A 21,487-nucleotide genomic window follows, 5' to 3' on the forward strand; every position below is an offset into this window, starting at 1 on the left:
ACAACTAGTTGTGATTCTGGTCCTCTTAAAGGAGGAGATGAGTTCACATCCTTCTACTCTGCAATCTTGAACCAGAAGCCCACCTTTTTCTCAATCTCCCTGTTTTTAGAGGAGCCCCTTACTTCCTCCCACATCTATGCCTGGCATCCCTGAGCCCGGAGTTCCTCTGATTCTATGGTTCTAACCTCATCCGCACATTGGAACCACTCTTGAAGACTTTTAAATTAATTACTTTTTTAAAGATCTAATATCCAAATGCAGTCACATTTTGAGATATTGGAGGTAGGGCTTAGCATATGAATTTTGAAGGGACACAATTCAGCCCATTACTCTTTCTCTTCTCATTCTGTTGTTGTTGAAAACTGGGCATATAGGATGGTGTATCAACTCTGGTATCTGAACCTCCCTGTGTGTTGTTACTGTTAATTTTGTTGTTGTTGCTGCTACTCATTTGCTTAATGACTTCTGTGGACAGTTCTGTAGATTCTGTATTCTCTACAGTATGAAGCCACTTATTTCTCTGATGAACTTAAAAAAAATTCTGGCCTTTAAGCCTGTATTCTAGGAGTCAGTCTTAAATCAATATAATTTAGCAACTAGCTAAAAGATTCTTTTAAATATCTAGAGCCAGTAAGTCTACCACCCTTGGCCAAGGAGATCTTTGAACAAAGGCACACTTTCAAATTTCAGGCAGCTTACAAGTCAGCCTCAACTTTCATTGCTTGCGTGTGTAGGGCCTCAACATCAACTAGAAGTAAACGACTGGATTCTTCTCATTTCCTAGGTTACTTCTGGCCATGCATACTACCATTCTGAGCTTTCTAGGTCTGCAGGAATATCAGGACTTTAAAGTCCACTGTGGTCATCTAGCTTTCCAGGTATTCCTTTAAAATTGCTTTCTGGGTAAGCTCTTATTTGACCCAACTGAAAGCACAGCCTTAGCTACCTGTGGTGCTATTACCAGCGGATTTCTATTGCTTTAAATAATTCCCTGGGGTTAGGGATTTTCCTAAAGAGTTGAGCCCTAATTTAAATTCAATAGGAATAATGCCTTGGGAATAGAGTTTTTGAGCTTCTATTTCAGTCAAAGTATTGACAGTCCTCATAAATGGGACTTTTAACAGGGCTCTGAAGAGATCAGTTCTTTCCATCAACTGTGAGGTTCTGGCTTTCATGGATACCACACCACTGAGGGGACGGAGAACCATAGGAACTGTTGTTATTCAGTCACTAAGTTGTGTCCGACCCCTTGCAACCCCATGAACTGCAGCATGCCAGGATTTCCTGTCCTTAATTCTCTTCCAGAGTTTGCTCAAACTCATGTCCATTGAGTGAATGATGCCATTCAAGCATCTTATCATCTGTTGCCCTCATCTCCTCTTTCCCTCAGTCTTTACCAGCCTCAGGGTCTTTTCCAGTGAGTCGGCTCTTCACATCAGGTGGCCAAAGTATTGGAGCTTCAGCTTCAACATCAGTCCTTCCAATGAATATTCAGGGTTGATTTCTTTTAGGACTGACTGGTTTGATCTCCTTGCTGCTGTCCAATGGACTCTCAAGAGGCTTCTCCAGCACCATAGTTCGAAAGCATCAATTCTTCAGTGCTCAGTCTTCTTTGTGGTCTAATTCTTACATCAGTACGTAACTGCTAGAAAATCCATAGCTAGGAATAGTTAAAGTGTCACAGATTTTACTATTTTTTTAAAAATAGAGGTTCAGTAGTTTTTAAAATAGACACTTTTTAGCTTGTTCTATGCTTTTACTTAATTTCCAATATTGTAAGTTGGTTGATTTTTAAGAATTATTTTCCAAGTATTTCTGTTGCTTTTGTGGAAGAATGGACTCATTCAATCATACAAAGAATTCAAAATTCTCCATCCACTAGGTTTTGGCCTAATTTCTGAGCTTCCCAGGTGGTCTTGTGGTTAAAAAAAAAAAAAAATTCCTGTCACTGTAGGAGATGCAAGAGATGCAGTTTTGTGTTAGGGTTCACAAGGGGCTGGCTCATAGCGTATTGTTTAAAAATGGCCCATTATGGTTACCTGACAAACAAGGGATGAAGTCACAGTGGCCACATTGCCCTGTGGCATCCTGGTTTTTCCTTAAAGTGATATCCTGTTTTTCCTTGCTGGTGCCAGTTTCTCAAGACTACGTGACCACCCAACCACGAGACCCCTCTGCATGATCACAAGACCCCAGCTACGTGCTAAAGATAAACAAAGGCCCCCCTCCCTTCAGGGCACAATTTCCTATTGATAGGGTGTAAGAAGGGTTGGCTGTAAAGGGAGAGTACTGGTTTCTCTCTAAAGCCAGTCACTTGCTTTCTTCCTATAATAAATCTTTCTCTGCCTGACTGCCCAGCTCATTCTCTTTTTCTCCACACCCGGCTTACAGTTTGATCTCTGGGTTGGGGAGATTCCCTGGAATAAGAGATGGTAACCCACTATAGTGTTCTTGCCTGGAAAATTCCATGGACACAGGAGCCTGGCGCACTACAGTCTATGGGGTCACAAAGAATGGGATATGACTGAGCTCACATGCTTTACACATAAATGGACAAAAAAATAAGCTACATAAAAGGGTTGCTTTTAGCATTTAGCAACATAATACAGAAAATTGTTCAGTATATTCACAGTTCTGACAAAAAGTAAACATTAAACAAATGAGTACAGCTGTTTGAGTACTATTTGAGTCATGGCTAAATGAGTACTACTATTTCAAAATAGTAGTTCTGAAAAATCAATCTACTAAGTCTTCAGCCACCTGTTTTTAGAAAGATCAATATTGTAAAGGAGATACTGGAATTATTTTACCCTGTGAGAGCTTAGAGAAACATTTTTATATTCTGGTCAGAATACAAATTTGTATGCTAAATTTCACAATAACATAGTATTTTGGCTCTTTTACTCATCCTTTGAAAGGTGATACAATTAGCTGAAAGACCACTGCAGCCAGAATGCTTCCATTAATGATCAACTTTTGTGCCCAGCTGCTGTAAAGTGTACATTTTTGATTTTTGGTTTAGCTGCCTCTAAGACACCACCCTTATGGCAGAAAGTAAAGAGGAACTAAAAAGTCTCTTGATGAAAGTGAAAGAGGAGAGTGAAAAAGTTGGCTTAAAATTCAACATTCAGAAAACTAAAATCATGGCATCTGGTCCCATCACTTCATGGAAAATAGATGGGGAAACAGTGGAAACAGTGTCAGACTTTATTTTTCTGGGCTCCAAAATCACTGCAGATGGTGACTGCAGCCATGAAATTAAAAGACACTTACTCCTTGGAAGGAAAGTTATGACCAACCTAGATAGCATACATCAATCAGGTAATATAGATCTATACAAACTGAATATATCAAAATATATGTGTATGGTTAATGAAGTAATCTTTTCTTCCACTAGAGACCTAAAATATCTCTTGTCCATATTTTATTGGCACACTGCATTAGTAACTTCCAGTTTTACAGAATGTCATGCTGATACAGCTTAAAAGATAAGATTAAATATAACTTGGCTTTATCTTTATAAAGAATTCTGTGACTAACTCTGGTATAAATTGAGCATGAATGTATTACTGCAAAGCATGAAAATAAAACCCATTATAAACTAGAAAAAAAATAAAATAAAAAGCAGAGACATAACTTTGCCAACAAAGGTCCATCTAGTCAAGGCTATGGTTTTTCCAGTGGTCATGTATGGATGTGAGAGTTGGACTGTGAAGAAAGCTGAGTGCCAAAGAATTGATGCTTTGGAACTGTGGTGTTGGAGAAGACTCTTGAGAGTCCCTTGGAGTGCAAGGAGATCCAACCAGTCCATCCTAAAGATCAGTCCTGGGTGTTCATTGGAAGGACTTATGTTGAAGCTGAAACTCCAATACTTTGGCCACGTGATGCAAAGAGCTGACTCATTTGAAAAGACCCTGATGCTGGGAGGGATTGGGGGCATGAGGAGAAGGGGACGACAGAGGATGAGATGGCTGGATGGAATCAACGACTCGATGGAAAAGAGTTTGAGTAAACTCTGGGAGTTGGTGATGGAGGGAGGCCTGGCGTGCTACGATTCATGGGGTCGCAAAGAGTCGGACATGACTGAGCGACTGAACTGAACTGAACTGAACTGAAGATACTGGTAGTTAGTAGGAAAAGAAAGAAATGGGTAGCTAGATAGCATAGTTAACTTCCTTCTTTGCAAGTGATACATGTAGGTGTTCATATAGCAGTGGTCTCTTTTTTCCTACAGGTCTTACCTTGTACTTCCTGAAGTTCTTGATTCTTAAGCTTTAAAAAAATCTCAAGGTTATTTATGATATTTAGAGCCAAAACAGAATTCCCAGAAATTGAGTAAGGCACAATTGTTCGACCATATTGACTTAAGTCCATTTCTCTGGCAGGCATAATATAATACAAGTTTAGAGTTGTTAAAAGGTAAGTAGTGACAAACAAAATTATTGATATATGTAGCAATGTCAACTTCCAACTGCGCCAATTGAATAGTGCTCTCTTTAAAAACATGGCATGAAATTGCTGGCGGTAAAGTGGAAACTAAAAAGAGGAGAAGAACATAGCATCAGAATTACTCGTGATCCAAGGAAGATATTCAAATTGAAATTCAATGCTTAAAATTTTTATAGCAAAAGATAAACACATATTATACAAATATATTCTTGAATTTAACCAAAGAAAACAAAACGGTATGGAAAAGTTTATTTGTATAAGGTATTAAGGGAAAAGACTTAACATCTGGTTTCTTACCTAACTACACTGAAAATCTTGTCAAGGTGATTTTATTCATTAATATATTTGTATTATTTCTGATTAGAAAAGATTATATTTATTTATTTAATTTAACATCAAACCATAATCTTTCCATCTCTCTTTTTAAGGGAACTATCCCCATAAAACTTATATACAACTACTGTCTTTTACTTTATTTAGTATACTAACAATGGTTCATAGTGAGAAAATGCCCCTAATCTTTGATCAACCAATATCTTCTAAAAGTAAATCTTGGGTCTTGTTAGAACCAAATAAAGGGAAAATTTATTAGAAAATGAGGAGAACCTCTCAGTGATTCTGAGAAATAACAATGGTGAAAGTGACATAGCTGTGGTCTTTATCTAAAACCCATTTCTCCTGCATCAGGAAATTAATGGAGTTGTAGTACAGACTATTTCTTATCTCCTTGACTCTCCTATGGTCATACTCCAAACATCTTTCAGGTTCAGGTAGTATATACACCCAAGCCAAATATACTAGTTTTACATTCTTAATGAATATACTCACCCCAGTATTAAATTTAATGTTAGCAATTTCATTTAATCTGAGTCCTTCATGATTTCTGAATACTCTCCTACTCTGATTCCTGTTTTGTCCTCTTTGGGTTGTTGAAAGAGAAGACTGGATAGATCGAATCTCCATTTCAGAATCTGCCAGCTTATTGACCCTAAATACACACATATACACACAAAAAGCACAAAATATTTTACTTTGACTATACCTTCAATCTATTTTATTTGTCAAATAGCAAACAAATTTCCAAATTTGGAGGACTCTTTGATCTTTCTTACTGATTGTTAAGTATATTGTATAAAAGCAGTATGATAATGTGAAAGTGAAAGTATTAGTCACTCGGTCCTGTCCAATTCTATGTGAACCCATGGACAGTAGCCCTCTAGTCTCCTCTGTCCATGGGGTTTTCCAGGCAAGAATGCTGGAGTGGGTTGCCATTCCCTTCTTCAGGGGATCTTCCTGACCCAGGGATTGAACCTTGGTCTCCCACATTGCAGGCAGATTCTTTACCATTTGAGCCACCAGGGAAGCCCAAGTATGATAATATTGGCTCTCAATAAACCAGTTAGAGGACTGATGCCAATTCATGGTAAAGTTTCTACCATTCTGTGGTAAGATGAGAAAAACAATTGTAACATATTGTGTTTCATTAAGCTGAATTTATTCAAGTAAAAGCACTTATCTTAAGTCAAAGATAATAACTCTCCTTTGGATGTTAAGGTGTTCTTTATGTTATGAAATGATAGGGCCTTTGGATAGTAGGTTTTTTTTTAAAAAAAAATCCTTATATTTTCCATTTAGTGCCTATGTCCAAAGCTGTGTCTTTTGGTATGGATGCTTAAGAAGAATGAAAAAATATACACAAGTAATTATAACCTAAGGAAAAAAAATTCTCTGTCATTTTTCTAAAATTTTTATTCTTCATATTTTATTTATTAGTAATAATTTCCATGAGTAAAACACTACAAGATACAAAAAAAAGAAAGGAAAATAGTTCCAATACCTAGAGATAACCCTGATGAAAAATTTTCCCACACACACATAGACATACTCCCTTACAAGCATATGAATTGTTGTTAGTCTATTTACATGTAGTGTAATTAGTGATATATTTGAGTTTATATCTAACATCTGCCATTTACTTTCTATTTATCTTCTTTTTATTTTCCAATTTAAGTGTGATTGACAAGTGAAAATTACAAATATTAAGGGTATAGAATATGATTTTCAAAAACTTTTTACTTGAGTATATTAGCTTTGTATCTCAGCTTGTAAAGAATCCGCCTGCAATGAGGGAGACCTGGGTTGACCCCCGGGTTGGGAAGATTCCCCTAAAGAAGGGAAAGGCTACCCATTCCAGTATTCTGGCCTAGAGAATTCCATGGACTGTGTAGTTTATGGGGTTGCAAAGATTCAGACATGACTGAGCGACTTTCACTTTCATAGTAGCTTTACAATGTTGTGCTAGTTTCTACTGTATAGCAAAATGAATAGATTATACACATACATAAGTAGCAAAAGGCAAAATAGGCAAATTGTACTTCATGAAAATTAAAAACTTTCATACATCAAAAGACAATATCCACAGAGTAAAAACACAACCTATAGTTTTAGTTCTTATATTTAGGTCTTTGATCCAGTTTGAATGGTGTTAAGTTCTACAGTTTTTTACAAGTGTAGTATGGTGACTATAATTAATAATAATGTATTGTAAATTTGAAATGATGTGGAATAGTAGATCTCAAGTGTTCTTATCATCAAAAAAGAAAATGGTAACTGTATGAAGTGATGGATATGTTAATTAGCTTTATTGTGGTTACTATTTCACAATGTATACACATATCAAAACATCATGTTCTATACTGTATAGCACAGGGAACTCTACTTAATGCACTGTGGTGACCTAGATGGAAGGAGGTCCAAAAGAGAGGGAGATATAGGTATTTGAACCCTTACTTAACACCATTCAAAATGGGTCAAAGACCAAAAACTATAAAACCCTTAGAAGAAAACATAGGACAAAAGATTCACAGCAATGTATTTGTTAATGATTTCTTGTTTATGATACCAAAGGGATAAGTAACAAAAGGCAAAATAAGCAAATCGTACTTCACAAAAATGAAAAACCTTCATGCATCAAAGACAATCTCCACAGAGTGAAAATGCAATTTATAGAATAGGAGAAAGTATCTGCCAGTCATAAGTCTAGTAAAGAATTAATGTCAAGAATATATTAGGGTGGTGAAAAAGTAATTGTAGTTTTGCATTGTTGAAATTTGCTGTTTGATATTAGAATACATTCTAAATAAATGTGATTATATTGTACATCATTTTAATGCACATTTCTCACTATATGCTGTTTTGCTAATGACTTATTCCTTACTGTTTATTTTATATTTATTTGGGACTATGGAAGTGATGTTAGACAAAAAGTAAATTCAAGAGCTTTTTTATTTGAGTTGAAAATGGGTCATAAAAGCAGCAGAGACAACTCACAACATCAACAGTGCATTTGACCCACTAAGTGCTAATGAATGTACAGTGCAGTTGTGGTTCAAGAAGTCTTGCAAAGGAGATGAGAGCCTTGAAGATGAGAAGCATAGTGGCCAACCATCAGAAGTTGACAACAACAAATTGAGAGCCATCATTGAAGCTGAGCCTCTTACACCTACATAAAAAGTTGCCCAAGAACTCAACATTGACCATTCTACAGTCATTCGGCATTTGAAGCAAATTGGAAAGGGAAAAAGCTTAATAAGTGGAATGCCTCATGTGCTGACCCCCCCAAAAAAAAAATTGTTGAAGTGTTGTCTTCTCTTAATCTATGCAATAGCAATGAACATTTCTTGATCAGATTGTGATGTGCAACAAAAAGTGAATTGTGTAAGACAGTTAGTGATGACCAACTCAGGGGCTGGACCAAGAAGAAGCTCTAAAGCACTTCCCAAAGAAAACTTGCACCAAAAAAAGGTCATGTTCACTGTTTGGTGGCCTGCTGCCCATCTGACCCACTACAGCTTTCTGAATTTCAATGAAACCATTACATCTGAGAAGTATGCTCAGCAAATTGATGCGATGCACTGAAACTGCAATGCCTACCACCGGCATTGGTCAACAGAAAGGATCTTAATTCTTCTCCATGGCAATGCCCAACAGCACATTGCACGACCAACACTTCAAAAGTTGAACGAATTGGGCTACAGAGTTTTGCCTCATCTGCCATATTCACCTGACCTCTTGCCAACTGACTACCACTTTTTCAAGCATCTCAACAACTTTTTGCAGAGAAAACACTTCCAAAACAAGCAGGATGAAGAAAATGCTTTCCAAGAGGTCACTAAATCCCGAAGCATGGATTTTTATGCTACAGGAATAAACAAACTTATTTCTCATTGTCAAAAGTGTGTTAACTGTAATGGTTCCTATTTTGATTTATAAAGATGTGTTTGAGCCTAGTTATAACAATTTAAAATTCATGGTCTGAAACCAAATTACATTTACACCAGACTAATATATATAAATTCTAAAACTCAACAACAAAAAAGAATCTGACTCAAAAATGGGCAAAGATAAAAAAGAATAAAATACCTAGGAGTAAATCTACCTAAGGAGACAAAACAAAGACCTGTGACTCCAAAACTATAAGATGCTGATGAAAGAAATTGAAGGAGATATAAGCATATGAAAAGATATACCATGTTTGTGGATTGGAAGAATCAATATTGTCAAAAACTACATTATCCAAGGCAATCTACAAATTCAGTACATTCCCTATCAAATTACTATGGCATTTTTCACAGAACTAGAACAACAACAACAACAACAAATTTCAAAATTTGTATGGAGACACAGAAGTCCCCACATAGCCAAGCTCACAGTTCAGTACTCAGTCGTGTCTCACTCTTTGTGACCCCATGGAGTGGAGCAGGCCAGGCCTCCCTGTCCATCACAAACTCCTGGAGTTTACTCAAACTCATGTCCATTGAGTCAGTGCTGCCATCCAACCATATCATCCTCTGTCGTCCCCTTCTTCTCCTGCCTCCAATCTTTCCCAGCATCAGGGTCTTCCTAGCATGAGTCAGTTCTTCCTAGCAGGTGGGCCAAGTATTGGAGTTTCAGCTTCAGCATCAGTCCTTCCAATGAATATTCAGGACTGATTTCCTTATGGATGGACTGGTTGGATTTCCTTGCAGTCCAAGGGACTCGCAAGAATCTTCTCCAACACCACAGTTCAAAAGCATCAATTCTTTGGTGCTCAACTTTCTTTACAGTCCAGCTCTCACATCCATACATGACTACTGGAAAAACCATAGCTTTGACTAGAGAGACTTTGTCAGCAAAGTAATGTGTCTGCTTTTTAATATGCTGTCTAGGTTGGTCAACACTTTTCTTCCAAGGAGTAAGCATCTTTTAATTTCATGGCTGCAATCACCATCTGCAGTGATTTTGGAGCCCAACAAAATAAAGTCTGACACTGTTTTCACTGTTTCCCCATCTATTTCCCAGGAAGTGATGGGACCAGATGCCATGATCTTAGTTTTCTGAATGCTGAGTTTTAAGCCACTTTGGTGTAGTCAATAAGGCAGAAGTAGATATTTTTCTGGAACTCTCATATAGCCAAAGCAATCTTAAAAAAGAAAAAAAAGCTGGAGGAATCAGGCTCCTTGACTTCAGACTATACTACAAAGCTACAGTCATCTAAACAGTATGATATTGGCACAAAAATAGAAAATAGATCAATGGAATAGGATAGAAAATCCAGAAATAAGCCCATGCACTGATGACCAATTAATCTATTACAAAGGAAGCAAGATTGCACAATGTTGGAAAGACAGTCTCTTCAATGTTGCTGGAAAAACTGGAAAGCCACATGTAAAAAATGAAAATAGATCATTATTTAACTCCAGACACAAAAATAAAATGGATTAAAAACCTAAATATGAGACCAGACACTATAAAACTCCTAGAGGAAAACATAGGTGAATATTCACTGACATAAACCACAGGAATAGTTTTTTTTTAATACAGTTCCTATAATAATGGAAATAAAAACAAAATAAATAAATCGGACCTATTTAAACTCAAAAGTTTTTGCACAGCGAAGGAAACAGTAAACAAAATGAAAAGACAACCCACAGATTGGGAGAAAATATTTGCAAATGATGTGACTGACAAAGGATTAGTCTCCAAAATTTGCAAACACCTCATGAACAGTGTAAAAACAAACACTCCACTCAAAAAATGGGCAGAAGAATTAAATAGGCTTTTATTCAAAAAAGACATACAGATGGCCTGTAGGTACAAACAAAGATGGCCAATACTGCTAATTATTAGAGAAATGCCAATCAAAACTACAATGAGATATCACCTCACATCAGTCAGAATGACTATCATCAAACAAAAAATGCTGGAGAGGGTGTGGAGAGAAAGAAATCTTTGTACACTCTTGGTGGGAATGTAAATTGGTAGAGTCACTATGGAGAACAGCATGGGGTTCCTTAAAAAAAAAACTACCATATGACCCTACAATCCCATTCCTGGGCATATATCCAGAGAATAACATGATTTGAAAAGATACATTCACCCCAATGTTCACTGAAGCACTGTTTACAACAGCCAAGACATGAAGGTAAACTAAATGTCCATCGACTGAGAAATGGCTAAAGAGGATACAGTACATATATGAGAGGGTAACAGGCAGGAAGGCCAGAGGTCTCCAAACGGAGGAAATAGGCTGCAAGTGTCAGACATTTTTTATCTCTCTCTTAAGTGGCAGGAGGAAACAAACTAGTGATATATATATATATATTTTTTTTGTTTCCCTTCTCTATACAAATTTAAAAAGAGGTTTCTCTTAAAATACTGTGTTGCCATAATGACACCTGGTTCCACCTGAAGTTAACTATTCTCAAACCTTGAGTTAACCAATGCATTCCCCTTATGGAAATGTTTGTCCTTGGAAGCAACCTAGATGTCCATCAGCAGATGAATGGGTAAGAAAGCTGTGGTACATATACACAATGGAGTATTACTCAGCCATTAAAAAGAATACATTTGAATCAGTTCTAATGAGGTGGATGAAACTGGAGCCTATTATACACAGAGAAGTAAGCCAGAAAGAAAAACACCAATACAATATACTAATGCATATATATGGAATTTAGAAAGATGGTAACGATAACCCTGTTATTTTTGTGAGACAGCAAAAGAGACACAGATGTATAGAACAGCCTTTTGGACTCTGCAGGAGAGGGAGGGGGGGATGATTTGGGAGAAGGGCATTAAAACATGTATAATATCATATAAGAAATGAATTGCCAGTCCAGGTTCGATGCAGGATACAGGAAGCTTGGGGTTGGTGCACTGGGGTGACCCAGAGGGATGGTATGGGGAGGGAGGTGGGAGGGGGGTTCAGGATTGGGAACATGTGTACACCCGTGGCGGATTCATGTTGATGTATGGCAAAACCAATACAATACTGTAAAGTAAAACAAAAACAAAAACAAAAAAAACCAAAGGTACTACTTAAAAAAAAAAAAAAAAAAAAAGAAATGTTTGTCTTAAGCTATGTTAATGTACTATGCATTTACCCCAGACTCTGTCTTCAAGTGGGTTCTGCCTAATGGCTCAGAACTGACTTGACAAACTATTATGTTATACTCAGACATTGTTCCCTTAATCTATGTAAATGAAACTATTTGTATGATAATCTGCACTTCTACAAGATTCAAGTCAATCATTTTACCGCCTGAGATGACTCATCTGATGCCGGGATTTTCCCAAAATACATCTTATGGATGAGGGGCCTGGTGCCATTCTGAGTTTTAAGACATTCCTTTCTTTCATGAACAGACTGCTAGAGGAGAAAGCAATGGCACCCCACTTCAGTACTTTTGCCTGGAAAATCCCATGGACGGAGGAGCCTGGTGGGCTGCAGTCCATGGGGTCGCAAAGAGTCAGACATGACTGAGCGACTTCACTTTCACTTTTCACTTTGATGCATTGGAGAAGGAAATGGCAACCCACTCCAGTGTTCTTGCCTGGAGAATCCCAGGGACGGGTAAGCCTGGTGGGCTGCCGTCTCTGGGGTAGCACAGAGTCAGACACGACTGAAGCAACTTAGCAGCAGCAGCAGCAGCAGCAGCAGCAGTGACTATATAGTGAAGAGGAACTAAAACGCCTCTTCATGAGAGTGAAAGAGGAGAGTGAAAACGTTGGCTTAAAGCTCAACATTCAGAAAACTAAGATCATGGCATCTGGTCCCATCATTTCATGGGAAATAGATGGGGAAACAGTGGAAATAGTGTCAGAATTTATTTTGTTGGGCTCCAAAATCACTGCAGATGGTGATTGCAGCCATGAAATTAAAAGATGCTTACTCCTTGGAGGGAAAGTTATGACCAATCTAGATAGCATATTGAAAAGCAGAGACATTACTTTGCCAACAAAGGTCCGTCTAGTCAAAGCTATGGTTTTTCCAGCGGTCATGTATGGATGTGAGAGTTGGACTGTGAAGAAAGCTGAGCACCAAAGAATTGATGCTTTTGAACTGTGGTGTTGGAGAAGACTCTTGAGAGTCCTTGCACTGCAAGGAGATCCAACCAGTCCATTCTAAAGGAGATCAGTTCTGGGTGTTCATTGGAAAGACTGATGCTAAAGCTGAAACTCCAATACTTTGGCCACCTCATGCAAAGAGTTGACTTATTGGAAAAGACTGTGATGCTGGGAGGGATTGGGGGCAGGAGGAGAAGGGGACGAGAGGATGAGATGGCTGGATGGCATCACCGACTCGATGCACATGAGTTTGAGTAAACTCCAGGAGTTGGTGATGGACAGGGAGGCCTGGTGTGCTGTGATTCATGGCGTCACAAAAAGTCAGACATGACTGAGCGACTGAACTGAACTGAACTGAGTGACTATATAATATCCAGCTAAAAACTAGCAGGGGGGTACTCTTTCTGCCCCCTTCTGATGCCTATGACAGAAGCTTTCTCTATCTCCTTTATACTTTAATAAAACTTTATTACACAAAAGCTCTGAGTGATCAAGCCTTGTCTCTGGCCCAGGATTGAATTCTTCTCCGGAGGCCAAGAATCCTGGCATCTTTTTGTGGGTCAGCAACAACCTTTCACCTATACAACGGAATACTACTCAGCCATTAAGAAGAGTGAAATAATGCGTTTGAAGTAACATGGATGGACCTAGAAAGTGTCATACTGAGTGAAGTAAGTCAGATAGAGAAGGAGAAATATTGTATGACACACCTTATATGTGGAATCTAAAATGAAATGATACAAATAAATGTACTTACAAAGCAGAAAGAGTCTCATAAATTAGAAAACAAACTTATGGTTGCCAGGGGGAAGGGATAATTAAGGAGTCTGAGATGGTCATGGACACACTGCTATATTTAAAAATGGATAACCAACAAGGAACTATTTTATAACATGTGGAACTCTGCTCAATGTTATTGGTAGCCTGGATAGAAGGGGGCTTTGGGGTAGAATGGATACATGTATATGTGTGACTGAGTCCCTTCATTGTTCACCTGAAACTATCACAACATTGTTATTTGGGTCGGTAAGTGCCCAAATGCTACTGGAGATCATTGGAGGAATAACTCCAGAAAGAATGAAGGGATGTGGCCAAAGCAAAAACAATACCAGTTGTGGATGTGACTGGTGATAGAAGCAAGGTCTGATGCTGTAAAGTGCAGTATTGCACAGGAACCTGGAATGTTAGGTCCATGAATTGAGGCAAATTGGAAGTGGTCAAACAGGAGATGGCAAGAGTGAATGTCGACATTCTAGGAATCAGCGAACTAAAATGGACTGGAATGGGTGAATTTAACTCAGATGACCATTATATCTACTACTGTGGGCAGGAATCCCTTAGAAGAAATGCAGTAGCCATCATGGTCAACAAGAGTTCGAAATGCAGTACTTGGATGCAATCTCAAAAATGACAGAATGATCTCTGTTCGTTTCCAAGGCAAACCAATATCAGGGTAATCCAATCCTATGCCCCAAGCAGTAATGCTAAAGAAGCTGAAGTTGAACGGTTCTATGAAGACCTACAAGATCTTTTAGAACTAACACCCAAAAAAGATGTCCTTTTCATTATAGGGGACTGGAATGCAAAAGTAAGAAGTCAAGAAACACCTGGAGTAACAGGCAAATTTGGCCTTGGAGTGAGGAATGAAGCAGGGCAAAGGCTAATAGAGTTCTGCCAAGAGAACACACTGGTCATAGCAAACACCCTCTTCCAACAACACAAGAGAAGACTCTACACATGGACATCACCAGATGGTCAACACTGAAATCAGATTGATTATATTCTTTGCAGCCAAAGATGGAGAAGCTCTATGTAGTCAGCAAAAACAAGACTGAGAGCTGACTGTGGCTCAGATCATGAACTCCTTATTACCAAATTCAGATTTAAATTGAAGAAAGTAGGGAAAACCACTAGACCATTCAGGTATGACCTAAATCAAATCCTTTATGATTATACAGTGGAAGTGAGAAATAGATTTAAAGGACTATAGATGATAGACAGAGTGCCTGATGAACTATGCACGGAGGTTTGTGACATTGTACAGGAGACAGGGATCAAGAACATCCCCAAGAAAAAGAAATGCAAAAAAGCAAAATGGCTGTCTGGGGAGGCCTTACAAATAGCTGTGAAAGAAGAGAAGCAAAAAGCAAAGGAGAAAAGGAAAGATATAAACATCCGAATGCAGTTCTAAAGAATAGCGAGGAGAGATAAGCAAGCCTTCCTCAGCGATCAATGCAAAGAAACAGAAGAAAACAACAGAATGGGAAAGACTAGAGATCTCTTCAAGAAAATTAGAGATACCAAGGGAACATTTCATGCAAAGATGGGCTCGATAAAGGACAGAAATGGTATGGACCTAACAAGCAGAAGACATTAAGAAGAGGTGGCAAGAATACACAGAAGAACTGTACAAAAAAGATCTTCTCGACCCAGATAATCATGATGGTGTGATCACTCACCTAGAGCCAGACATCCTGGAATGTGAAGTTAAGTGGGCCTTAGGAAAATTTACTACAAACAAAGCTAATGGTGATGAATTTCCAATTGAGCTATATCAAATCCTAAAACATGATGCTGTGAAAGTGCTGCACTCAATATGCCAGCAAATTTGCAAAACTCAGCAGTGGCCACAGAGCTGAAAAAGGTCAGTTTTCATTCCAATCTCAAAGAAAGGCAATGCCAAAGAATGCTCAAACTACCGCACAATTGCACTCATCTCACACACTAGCAAAGTAATACTCAGAATTCTCCAAGCCAGGCTTCAACAGTACTTGAACCTTGAACTTCTAAATGCTCAAGCTGGATTTAGAAAAGGCAGAGGAACCAGAGATCAAATTGCCAACATACATTGGATGTATGTTCTTCAGTGGAAGAAGCAAGAGAGTTCCAGAAAAACATCTACTTCTGAAGCTGAAACTCCAATACTTTGGCCACCGTTGGGAAGAACTGACTCATTTGAAAGACCCTGATGCTGGGAAAGATTGAAGGCAGGATTAAAAGGGGACAACAGAGGATGAGATGGTTGGAGAGCATCATCGACTCAATGGACATGAGTTTGAGTAAGCTCCAGGAGTTCATGATGGACAGGGAAGCTTGTACTGCAGTCCATGGGGTCACAGAGAGTCAGACACGAATGAGCGACAGAAGTGAGCTGAACTGAACTCCTTATATAACATAATGTCATCCAAGTTATTAACACAATTTCCCCCTATTTTTTTGAATACTGTCACCTTATTTATTTAACTTATATGCAGAGTACATCATGCGAAATGCTGGGCTGGATGAAGCACAAGCTGGAATCAAGATTGCCAGGAGAAATATCAGTAACCTCAGATATGCAGATAACACCACCCTTATGGCAGAAAGTGAAGAGGAACTGAAGAGTCTGGTGATGAAAGTGAAAGAAGAGAGTAAAAAAGCTGGCTTAAAACTCAACACCCAAAAAACAAAGATCATGGCACCTGGTCCCATCACTTCATGGCAAATAGATGGGGAAACAGTGGAAACAGTGACAGACTTTGTTTTGTTGGGCTCCAAAATCACCGCAGATGCTGACTGCAGCCATGAAATTAAAAGATGCTTGCTCCTTGGAAGAAAAGTTATGACCAACCTAAACAGCATATTAAAAAGCAGAGACATTACTTTGCCAACAAAGGTCTGTCTAGTCAAGGCTATGGTTTTTCCAGTAGTCATGTATGGATGTGAGAGTTGAACCATAAAGAAAGCTGAGAGTTGAAGAATTGGTGTTGGAGAAGACTCTTGAGAGTTCTTGGACTTCAAGGAGATCAATCCAGTTAATCCTAAAGGAAATCAGTCTTGATTATTCATTGGAAGGACTGATGCTGACACTCCAATACTTTGGCCACCTGATGTGAAGTACTGACTCATTGGAAAAAACCCTGACACTGGGAAAGATTGAAGGCAGGAGGAGAAGGGGACAACAGAGGATGAGCTGGTTGGATGGCATCACCGACTGGATGCCATCTTAGGCATGTCCTAAGTTCCACTTAGAACATGAGTTTGACCAAACTCTGGGAGTTGGTGATGGACAGGGAAGCCTGGCATGCTGCATTTCATGGGATCGCAAAGAGTCACACACAACTGAGTGACTGAACTGAACTGATTTATTTGAATTTTATTGTATCAAAAGAAATAACTTTTCTCCTCACTGTGAAAAAAGTAGAATTACTGTATGATCCAACATTTCCACTTCTGGGCATATTCCAAAAGGAATTGGAAGCAGGGTCTCAAAGATGATTTTATATGACATTCAAAGCAGCATTTATTCATAATACCCCAAATTTGGAAGCAACATAGGCATCCACTGACCAATGAATAGATGAGCAAAGTGTGGTATATAATACAATGGGATTCTATTCAATTTCCAAAAGGAAGGAAATTCTTCAATATGCTACATCATGTATAAACCTTGAGGACATTAAGCCAAGTGAAATAAACCGGTGAGAAAATAAAAAATACTATATGGTTCTACTTACAGTAGTAAAAATCATAAAGGCAGAAAGTATAATGGTTGTTTCCAGGGTAGGGGTAGGAAAGAATGGAGAGTTATTGTTTCATAGGTACAGATATTCAGTTTTATAAGATGAAAAGAGTTATGGTTATGAATATTGGTGATGGTTGCACAATAATGTGAAATACCACTGAACTGTATATGTAAAAGTATTCAAAATGTGAAATGCGTGTATATTTTAGTACAATAAAAAAATGAAAATAAAAAGGTTGGAAAGGAGACTCTGTAACAGGCTATGATGTTAACCCATAGAAGAGACAACCTAGGTGTCATGGTCCAAGGTTTTAATTTGGAATTCCCAGAAGGTGGTAGAGCATCTATTGTGGAGATAATGGTTTTAAATGACATTAATTAATTCATTTATTCATTCAAGAGGAGTATCAAATTCTGTGGCAGGTATTGTTTGGGGCCCCAAGAATAGTTAGTGAACAAAACAGACATGGTCTCTGCCCTTATGATGCTTGATCTAATTGGGCTTACAAAATAACTTTCTTATTATCATTTTGCTCCCTATGCAGCTTGCCTAGAGACAAACAAGATGACATTAAATGGCAAAGAGGCCATAATCATTATAAATCAGTCTTATTATGGTTCATTATAAATTAATGAAACAGCCTTTAATTTATATATATTAGTCTTCTGTGAACTTATTAACCCTAAGTCAGTTCTGAGACATTGACAATTTTAAATCCCTGAGTCTGAGAGAATGAAATGTAGATGCAATTATGTCATTACCCTATCAAAAAAAGGGCATTTTGTAAAACCTTTGATTGGTAACCATCTGACTTTGCTAGGTAACAGCCTGAATTCTCTGAGCATTTTCATTTTGCTCTTCTGCACAGTGCAAGAAACAAACTGTGTACAAATTAAATAAATTATAGAAATGTAGGGGAGGAAATTTTGCCACCCCAAAACGTCTCTTTCCATGTGGGCAAGCTGAAAACAATCGAGCCTAAAAAACTCAGGAAGTCTTTCTTTTTACTTCCATCTAAGCTACCTGAAATATTTTGAAAAAGGGCCTTTTCTAGGAATAGAGCTATTATGAGAGGTACCTGCAAAGCATATAGGTTAGCTGTGTGGTGGAAACTCAGGCAGGGACTATAGAGTAGAGTCTGTTCTGTGTCCCATAATTTCTGCCTGGCCCAGCAAATGTATTTTTTACCAAACATTTGCTTTTTTCAGCTCCATTTGAATTGTCCTCCTTCCTTTTGAATTCCAAAACCTCTACTCCCAACATCTTTTGTCTTGAGCTGAAGATGGTATTTAAGGTGAGGGTTTCAGCCATTTTAGTTAGTTACTTAGTGCTCTTGGGTCTCTTCCATGTATATATGTTATTAAACTTTTGTTTGATTTTCTCCTGCTCTATTGCATATCAAGTTAATTCTTAGACCAGTCAGAAGCACTTAGAAAGGTAGAGGAAAATTCCCCCCCGCCCCGCCTCCCAACAGAAACATGCTTAGGTCAAAATTTTAAAGTCATTTCTAGTTAATTTTAAAGTAATTTAAAGTTAAAACTAGAACTTTTCCTATGATGACATAGTCATATTAATCCTTTATTTTTCTTAGTGGGGGTGGTTTACTTGTGACGTCGTGTCTGACTATTGTGACCCCATGGACTGTAGCCCACCAGGTTCCTCTGTCCATGGTATTTCCCAGGCAAGAATGCTGGAGTGGATTGCCATTTCCTTCTCCAGGGGATCATCCCCTCTCAGAATCAACCCAGGTCTCCTGCATTATGGGTGGACTTCTGCATTACCGGCAGACCACTGTATTGTGTGCCAGACGCTTTACTGACTGAGCTGCTGTGGAAGACTCTTTTCTTCTTGACTAACTCCTAAATCTTTTACCACAAACAGCAGGGCCCAAGCTCAACATCTTCCTATAGGCTCACCTGAAAATATAGAAATGCAATAGCATAAAATATATATATGTATGCTGCTGCTAAGTCACTTCAGTCGTGTCCGACTCTGTGTGACCCCATAAATGGCAGCCCACCAGGCTCCCCCATCCCTGGGATTCTCCAGGCAAGAACACTGGAGTGGGTTGCCATTGCCTTCTCCAATGCATGAAAGTGAAAAGTGAAAGTGAAGTTGCTCAGTCATGTACGACTCCTAGCAACCCCATGCACAGCAGACCACCAGGCTCCTCTGCCCATGGGATTTTCCAGGCAAGAGTACTGGAGTGGGATGCCATTGCCCACTCCCATAAAGCCATAACTGCAATGACTTTATTCCAATGCCAACTGGGTGGGGTTTGCTCTCAAACTGATGCAAGATTTTAGAGGTGGAAGTTTGTTAAGTTTTTTTAAGGTCATTGTCACTCACTTAAGGAAGACTTCTTCCATGGTAGTGATTGAAGCACCAAAGTTGGCAACGCCCAGCTCTCCTTTTTTCATTTCCAGATCATTAAACAGAGCTTCGAACCTGGAAAGAGAGAAGGAAAAGGAAAGGAAAACGCTAGTACAAGTCTAGAAAATACTAGCACAGTTCCTATTAAATGGAATCAGGAAAAAAAAATGAGCACTTACTTTTTTCCCAATTAATATATAACTTTATGTCCAATTATATTTTTCCCTGTTTTTTTCTTTAAATTTTTAATGTGGTAAAACCATTTCACCATTTTGTGTTAAATTCATTTAAGTTTAAATCCAAGCAGCATTAAATACACTCACAGTGTTGCACAACCATCACCACCATGCATTTCCAGAACTATTTTATAATCCTAAAATACACCCCTTCCTCCATTTTCTCAACTTCACTTTATTTTCTGTCTCTATTAATTTGCCTATTTTATGTGCCTCACATAAGTTAGAATCATACACTATTTGTCTTTCTGTGCCTGGCTTATTTCATTTAGCATAATTTTTTTCTAGGTTCATCCATGTTGCAGCATGTATCAGAATTTAATTTCTTTTTAAGGCTGAATACTCGTTGTATGAAGATACAACATGCTGCTTATCCATTCATTCATAAGTGGGCATTTGGGTTGTTTCTACCTTTTGGATTTTGTGAATAATGCTGTGAACATTGGTGTACAACTGTCTGCTTGAGTTCCTGCTTTCAAATATTTTGGGTATACGCTAGAAATGGAATTGCTGTGATCACATGGTAAGTCTATGTTTAACTTTTTGAGGAACTGGTATACTATTTTCCATAGCAGACATACCATTTTATATACCTAATAGCAACACACGAGTTTCCAATTTTTCACATCACTACCAATATTTGTTTTTTTTTGTTTGTTTTTGTTTTTTATTTGCCTTTCCCTAATGGGTAGTTATGTCAAGCATCTTTTCATGTGCTTATTGGCAGATTGTACATTTCCCTTGGATAAATGTTTATTCAAATCCTTTGCCCATTTTAAAATTAAGATATTAGAGCTTTTTGTTTTTAGATGTGTTTTCAATATTGTTTTGTTCCACAATAATTTTTGGTTGGCCATGGGAAAGATATTTAGTAGCTCTTTATTCTGTAATGCTTATCATGAAACAAATGGAAATAACAAAGAGATATTTACTTTACCAAATTTCTCCCCACTAAAACTTGATTTTTGACATAAATTCTTTTGTCCTTTTAAAAATATTATCAACTTATTTTCTATAATTATTAAGGACTATAGCTAGTTGATAAAAGTTAATTTATTCACATGTGGTTCCTGCATCAAATGGGAAAAGGGTTCAAATTACAGGTGGTGTAGGTCACTAAATTACAAAAAATGTAGTTACTGAAGTACGAACTGGGTATCAAGAAATAAAGATTTAATCAAATAGGTAGGTGAATTGTATGGAAGCTTTGCTACTTGTGGAGTAGTTATATCAAGGATCCTAAAGAACAATATTACCAAGGAAGAATGAACACTGTTTTAGGTTCAAAGACTTCTCTGGTGGCTCAGATGGTAAAGTGTCTGCCTACAATGTGGGAGACCTGGGTTCAATCCCTGGGTTGGGAAGATCTCCTGGAGAAGGAAATGGCAACCCACTCCAGTATTCTTGCCTGAAAAATCCTATGGATGGAGGAATCTCGTAGGCTACAATCCATGGGGTTGCAAAGAGTCAGACACGACTTCACTTTCACTTTCTTTAGGTTCAAAAGATCTCCAGAAACCCATCCACGTCTTAAAC

General features: G+C 38.1%; 1 protein-coding gene across 1 annotated transcript in view; it reads right to left on the bottom strand.

The window, feature by feature from the left end:
* The window catches only part of LOC147345295 (phospholipid-transporting ATPase ABCA3-like), a 199,913-nt gene that overhangs the window by 51,742 nt on the left and 126,684 nt on the right, over window positions 1-21,487 (bottom strand). The window contains 3 exon segments of the mRNA XM_086375382.1: window positions 4,242-4,536; window positions 5,278-5,437; window positions 19,692-19,790. Of these exon segments, the coding sequence (XP_086231508.1) occupies window positions 4,242-4,536; window positions 5,278-5,437; window positions 19,692-19,790 (554 nt within the window).

The sequence above is a fragment of the Bos grunniens genome, chromosome 25, assembly GCF_055505025.1.
Source record: "Bos grunniens cultivar Pamir isolate PY7600 chromosome 25, Bosgru_T2T1.0, whole genome shotgun sequence".
Classification (NCBI taxonomy): Eukaryota; Metazoa; Chordata; class Mammalia; order Artiodactyla; family Bovidae; genus Bos; species Bos grunniens.